The 7,407-nt window shown below is 50.2% G+C and overlaps 1 protein-coding gene across 1 annotated transcript in view; it reads left to right on the top strand.

Annotated features, from left to right (window-relative positions):
• Positions 1 to 566: 566 nt before the first annotated feature.
• LOC311252396 (A-type voltage-gated potassium channel KCND2-like) overlaps positions 567 to 7,407 on the top strand; it is a 64,753-nt gene continuing 57,912 nt past the window's right edge. Inside the window, exon 1 of the mRNA XM_084345542.1 lies at positions 567 to 2,289. Within this exon, the coding sequence (XP_084201668.1) occupies positions 1,178 to 2,289 (1,112 nt within the window). The 5' untranslated portion in view covers positions 567 to 1,177. The remainder of the gene's footprint in view (positions 2,290 to 7,407) is intronic.

Genomic DNA, 7,407 nt, shown 5'->3' with positions numbered 1-7,407 from the left:
ACAGCTGATGAAGATGATGATGAAGATGAATCCTGCTGACTGAAGGTGAACACTCTCCTGGACTCGTGCGCGCTCCCTGCAGCTGCCTAAAACAACTGCCTCCACCTAGCGGGGGCGCGCCGACCTGACTGTTGTCACTGCCTGGGGCTGATTAAACACACACACACACACACACACACACACACACACACACACACACACACAATCAGCAGCGTGCGTCCTGAGCAGCGGCTCTGTGCGTAAAGTGTCCGTGTGATCCGCGGGGTTTCTCCTCCGACACGCCCCCAACCAGAGAGAGGGAGAGAGAGTGAGAGAGAGAGAGAGAGAGAGGGAGAGAGAGAGGGGGGGAGAGGGAGAGGGAGAGGGAGAGAGGGAGGGGGGAGAGAGGGAGAGAGAGAGGGAGAGAGAGAGAGAGGGGGGGAGAGAGAGAGAGAGAGAGAGGGAGAGAGAGAGAGAGAGAGGGAGGGGGGAGAGAGGGAGAGAGAGAGGGAGAGAGAGAGAGAGACAGAAAGGGGGGAGAGAGAGAGAGAGGGAGAGAGAGAGGGAGAGGGGGGGAGTAGCGCGTGTTTCCGTCTCTCAGCAGCACCTGTGACCGCCGCACATCGAGCCGCTTCCAGCCGAACATCTTCAGCTCTCCGCTGCGGTGCTCCTGTTGTGTGCGTGTGTGTGAGTGTGTGTGTTCTCTCTCTGCGGGGAAACACACTCGTCGCTGCGGGAGGCTCACTGCGGGATCAGCTCGGAGGACCGGGAGAGTCCGGCGGGGAGACCCGCAGCAGAGCATGCCTGCGGCGGCTCACAGTGAGCTCCGTGTCCGGGTCCGGAGCGCAGGATCACCGTGATGCATGCTGGACTTGTTGCTGCGGGAGGAGAGGCACGAGGCGCGGGGAGAGAACAGTCCACACACCGAGCAGCAGCCGGAACCGGGAGCGGGTTTTAACGGACCCGATCATAAGTTGCGGTGTGTGTACGCGCGTGTGTACGCGCTGATCACACGTGGATCTGTTTGGTTCAGTTTTACGCACATTCCGCGCGTAAATCTTCTTCTCCTCCAGCTGACTCTCCACCTGTGTCCATCTGTTGCCTCGCTGTTTCTCTCCGGATGCTCTGCCGCTGCTCCGGCTTGTGAATCCTCCTAACGAGCCTCCGCACAGCTCCAGGATCGAGCTCCGGGACCAGCATGGCAGCTGGAGTGGCGGCGTGGCTGCCGTTCGCCCGCGCGGCGGCCATCGGCTGGATGCCGGTGGCCGGCGCGCCCATGCCGGTGCCCCCGAAGGAGAAGCAGCGCGGGCAGGAGGGGCTCATCATGCTCAACGTGAGCGGCGCAAAGTTCCAGACGTGGCGGGACACGCTGGAGCGGTACCCGGACACCCTGCTGGGCAGCACGGAGCGGGACTTCTTCTTCCACGAGGAGACCAACGAGTACTTCTTCGACCGCGACCCGGATATCTTCCGCCACATCCTCAACTTCTACCGCACCGGGAAGCTGCACTACCCGCGGCAGGAGTGCATCTCCGCGTACGACGAGGAGCTGGCGTTCTTCGGCATCATCCCGGAGATCATCGGGGACTGCTGCTATGAGGACTACAAGGACCGGCGGCGGGAGAACCAGGAGCGCATCCAGGACGACGAGGAGATGGACCCGGCCAATGACCTGGTCTCTGCTGACCTGAGCTTCCGGGAGACGATGTGGCGGGCCTTCGAGAACCCGCACACCTCCACCATGGCGCTGGTCTTCTACTACGTCACCGGCTTCTTCATCGCGGTGTCGGTCATGGCCAACGTGGTGGAGACGGTCCCGTGCGGCCTCGCGCCGAACCGCGTCAAGGAGATGTCTTGCGGGGACCGCTACGCGCTCGCGTTCTTCTGCCTGGACACCGCGTGCGTCATGATCTTCACGGTGGAGTACCTGCTGCGCCTGCTGGTCGCGCCGAGCCGCTACAAGTTCGTCAAGAGCGTCATGAGCATCATCGACGTGGTGGCCATCATGCCCTACTACATCGGCCTCGTCATGACCGACAACGAGGACGTGAGCGGCGCCTTCGTCACGCTGCGGGTCTTCAGGGTCTTTCGGATTTTCAAGTTCTCGCGGCACTCCGCGGGACTTCGCATCCTGGGCTACACGCTGAAGAGCTGCGCGTCCGAGCTCGGCTTCCTGCTCTTCTCCCTCACCATGGCCATCATCATCTTCGCCACCGTCATGTTCTACGCAGAGAAGGGCTCGAGCGCGAGCAAGTTCACCAGCATCCCGGCAGCCTTCTGGTACACCATCGTCACCATGACAACGCTCGGGTAGGTGATGCTGAGGCTGGTGTTGGGTGGTGGAGTTGTTGAAGTCACTTTGTTGGATGTTTCCTCCTCATTCAAAACTCCCTTTGGATTTTCACTGATTGTAGCCCAGGCAGCTGGAAGTTCTGAGCAGCTGAAGTCTGGTTCCTGTTGGTGGATTGAAGTTAGACTCGTGTTGGTCTGTTGACGTGTTTGGTGGAGTTGTTGAAGACGCTGATGAAGCAGAATGTTTAGTCCCCATTCAAAACTGCCTTTGGCTTTTCACTCATTTTAGTTTCAGCAGCTGAAGATGAGTTTCTCAGGATGAAAGTTGTGTTTTGTTCTGAAACTAAAGATATTTGTGCAGTAAACGTGTTCAAACTGTGTCCAGATGTGACTGCAGGTGTGAACATCTGGACACAGTGTGTTTGAGTCTTTATCTTCACAACCTTCAGCTGTTTATCTGAGATGTTTCCAGAGGAAGTTCTGAGCAGCTGACGTCCTGTTGCTGCTGGATGATTGAAGTTAGATTCATGTTGGTCTGTTGACGTGTTTGGTGGAGTTATTGAAGACGCTGATGAAGCAGAATCCCCACACATCCCCATACAAAACTCCCTTTGGATTTTCACTCATTTTAGTTGAAAGAAAAATCTTTTTTTCTGTTTTTCTTTTTGCTGTTTGTCAGCTGTGTCTCTGTCCGTGGTGCTGAAGCTGTGTTATATTTAAACAGTGTGACCTATGTATCTATAATATCTGTGTCATCTCATCACTGACTGAGACTGATCACATGATACTGCAGTGTTTGCTGATGTCACATCCTGTTGTCAGGTGATGCTACCTGAGCTCAGTTTACCTTCCTGACGAGCGGCAGCGTTCTGATAACATGACTCAGCACAGTGAAACAGTTTGAGTGAGCCGTCGTCACACAGATTCACTCCGTCACGAGTCGTGATAAAAACACGTTGATACATTGATCGTGAATTTGAACGTGGTCACGTGATTGGTTGTTAACGTCCGTCTGTCTCTCTGCCTTCAGTCCTCTGTTGGCTTCCTGACGTCGTCGTGACTGAAGCGACGAGCTTACAACGTGCACTGATCCTTTACGTGTGCAGGATGAACGCCTGTTTTATGATCACTGATTTAAGATCTTTGATTGTTTTCCTCTCGGTGGTTTGTTCCCTGACAAAACATAAAGTTCAAGTGATTTCAGGACGTTTAGTTTTTATTGATAGTTTTAAGAAAATGTTAATGATAATATCCTGAATCATTTGTGTTGGACAGTGTGATCATGACCTGATGATCAGATCCTCAGACATCAACACAATAACTCAAAACTCCAGTTTGTCGTTCTCTTTTAAATACTATCACACTTTGTAGCTTTATTAAGGATCCGCCCTCCTCTGCCTCTGATTGGCTGGCTTCGACCGGTCGCGCCCTCTCTGCTTGACTCAGACCGTTGACTCACAGTAGTCTGGTTGTTTGTGTTTGTCTTGAGGTTGATGAGCTGCAGTTTCCTGGTAAACACACCGACCTCTTCGGCCCTCTCTGTTTCTGCCTCTCCTGTGGAGGTCGCTGTGTTTACCAGGAAACTGCAGCTCACAAACCAACAAGAAAAACATCAGACGACCTCCGAACAAACAGTCAGGAAACACAACCCGAGACCATTTATGGTGAATCATGAAACAAAAATCTGTCAGGTTGATAGTTTTTGGACAGGAACAAGGTGATTATCAGCTCTCACCAGGACCAGGACCAGGACCAGGACCAGGACCAGGACCAGGAAGCCGTCAGTGTCTTTTCATTGAACTGCAGGAAATTAGATTTTGTTTTAAAGGTTCATCAGATGTTTCTCCTCCTCCTCTTCTTCCTCCTCGTGTGTGTGTGTGTGTGTGAGTGTGTGAGTGTGTGTGTGTGTGTGTGTGTGTGTGTAACCTCCGTCTGCACTGAGCGTGCTCAGTAGAGTAAATCTCTTTAGTTGTAGTTTGATTCAGTTTGAGGATCAAATCAGCGTCTGTCAGAGGAAACACAATCACAGCGTCTCTTCTTCTTCTTCTTTGTTTTGTTGGATCATTAATCAGTTTCTAAATGTTTCCTTTGTTCAGACAAACTGTTGATCAGACTTCTGTTTGCTGATTGGTTGAACGGCTGTTTTTTTTTTCTGTCTGGTCTTGTTGCTGTTTCAACATAAAGACACACACACACACACACACACACACACACACACACACACACACACACACACACACACAGTTATTTGTCAGAATATGAATTGTGAATCTACACAAAGCTGCTGTCGGTCCGAACCAACATGACAGATTATTAATCCAATCACAGCTCAGGACTCAGGAACACACGTGCTGGTTGGCTGAGTTGTTTGACTTCTTGATTCTCTGGGGAAGGAAGGGATGGTGGGCGTGGTCTCTCCTTCAGGACCTTCTGCGATCAGGGTCGGGCGGGTTCTGTCGATCACCATGTTGTCCTGCTCAGATATCACGTGCGTGCGTGCGTGCGTGCGTGTGTGCGTGTGCGTGTGCGTGTGTGCTCTCCTGTTGCAGCTCGGTGACCCAAACAAACACATGTATAATTCAGTTACATGACCCGGTGCTGCAGAGCACGCTCAGATCTCAGATCAGGAGGAGAACCTGATTGGCTGCTGAGTCGCTCTGTCACAGGTTGTTTTTAGTTTGGTATCACTTCACGTTAACGAGCTCGTGGTGACACTCAGGATTCAGTTCTGAGGACGACGAGTGGCTCGGCTCGGTTCACACAGACACGACTTCATCTTTGACTCGACACACCGCTGAGAAGAATCTGAACAGAACACGTCCGGTTCAAACACGTAGAAATATATTTAGTTTGAGACGAACACTGAAAATAAACTTTGAGCCAATTTAACTTTCTCCCCGACCGGAGAGACGAGTTGTTGTTGTGATGTGACACTGAGTCAGCTGATGTAAACAGGAAGTAGAGCTCCTCCTGTTTTAGTCCCACGCATCCGAACCAGCAGACAGCAGGAAGTCCGAGCCCGGTTCAGACATCACGCTGTTCGACAAACTACAGGTCATATTTAACAGAGTGACACTTCAAATCTTTAGCCTGCAGCTAGCTTAGCATTAGCCTGCAGCTAGCTTAGCATTAGCCTGCAGCGTCACTTCCAGACTCTTCACCTGTGTGATGAAGACGATCAGCTGACTGGTACCAGAGGAAACTCTGACGGTGTCGGACATGTTGGTTTATTTTGTTCTTCAGAGATCCTTTATTGATTTGTTTGTGAGGAGGGTTCACTCTGGACAGATTAGAGGAGCTGAACTGAATTTCTCTCTTCTGTAGTTTCTTGTTGAATCACTGACGGCTGTTTGATGTTGATTTATGCTGAATATTATTTGAACTTGTGTGAAAGCCTCCAGGATGAAGTCATCTGTTGTTGTAACATATCTTTGTAAAGAAAAGTTTGAGCCATCAGTGCTGAAGAAAATGTTTAAATCAAAAGAGAGATTTAGAGAATCGCATATTTAATGATGTTTAATATAAAAAAGAGAAAAATAAGAAAAGAATACAAACTATAAAATACAGATTCCGACTGATTCAGGAACAGCTGTATTATTTTTCCCTTCAGATAATTTTAAAGGGAAAAAAACTGACAAACTGACAAAAGTCTCATTTTATATTTTAGAGAATTAACCTTAATCAGCTGATCTGATCTTTTTCTTTCCTGCGATATGAAATAATAGAAATAGAAATAAAATGTCTCCATCAAACCAGTGAAAACAATAAAGTGAACAGGAAGTAGCAAAGAGCTGAAACGACTCAAAGAACCAGCACCGCGACAACAAATGGACCACGACTTCATTCAGTGTGTGTGTGTGAGACTCTTCCCAGAATTCAGTCTGCTTGTAAATAATCCATTTTGTTTCCCTCCAACCTTAAAAGACAGTCCAGGTCCGTCCAGCTCACACAGACAGACGCTGCAGTCCAGTACACTTTTACATGAACTCTCAGAGGAAGCATCACGTTTCTTACACTAGAGACGTCCAACGTCCAAGGACGCACACGTGCCGGCAGAGTTGGACCGGCCGTCAGGAGAACCGGGGGATCCCACCTGGCCCTGAGACACTGGCTGTGCATGCAGAGCCTGAAGGCCTCGAACAAACGCTGTGTATCCAGAAAGCCTTAAATCAGAGTAAATGATGTCCTGTCAGGCAGATTTCTCTGTACATTAGTCTTACAAAATGAGACCTGTGAGTTTTAATTTTGGATCAAGCAGTAAAGAAGCTGCAGCAGCATCGTGCTGCACACGTCGTGATGTCCACGCCTGAACCATAAATCATGCAGCTCAAACTAAAAGGAGCGAAGCTGCTGCCTGAATGTTGGATTACCTGAGACAAGAACGGTTTGATGAGAGATTCATTTAATGAATCTGAGAGTTGTTTTAATCGAGCAGAGAGCAGAACTCAAATCAGAACCCAAACTCAGATCAAACTTAACAACTGACCAACAAACTGAGCGAGCAGGAAGTCAGAGCGGACCAGCCGGCAGCAGCAGAACCTCCAGGGTGGACAGAAGGTGGTTAACAAGGCAGATCTTCTTCTGTCACCTTCAGGCTGTGATGATGCAGAAAGCTGCAGCTGAGGCAAGTTCGAAGCCTCTCAGGTCAGCGAATCGATCACAGATCACGGACCCTGATGCAGATTTCAGACGGCTGGTTCTGACCTTCACATTGAACCAGTTCTCCGTCTTCAGGCCGAGTTTTTCCTTCAGCGCGGTCCTTTCTTCTTCTGTCTCTGTGGGATGATTCGCTGTTAATGCTGCTAATTAAATTAATGCATTAGCTGCTCTGAACACACACACCGACTCTGTGTGCGTCTAAGTGATTATTTTTAATGGGCTCTGTAATGAAGCCACCTCAGAGGAGCAGCCGAGCAGAAACGATGGTTGCTGTTGTCAGAAGAGCTCCTCTCGTCCCAAAACACTTCTCCTGTTTAATTTGGAAATGGCCGTTTTAATGACGCTCGGAGCGACTCGGTGCCAGAGGCGACCGATGAGTAGAGGACGGAGGACGAGGAGGCTGGTGGAGATATTAGCATATCTGGAGAGCGATGAGGCTTCTCCCCAAACTGAGCCTGACGGGAAGATGGATGCTAG

The sequence above is a fragment of the Pagrus pagrus genome, assembly GCF_965226575.1.
Source record: "Pagrus pagrus genome assembly, chromosome: 23".
Taxonomy (NCBI): domain Eukaryota; kingdom Metazoa; phylum Chordata; class Actinopteri; order Spariformes; family Sparidae; genus Pagrus; species Pagrus pagrus.
This window is presented reverse-complemented; position numbering and strand designations above follow the sequence as displayed.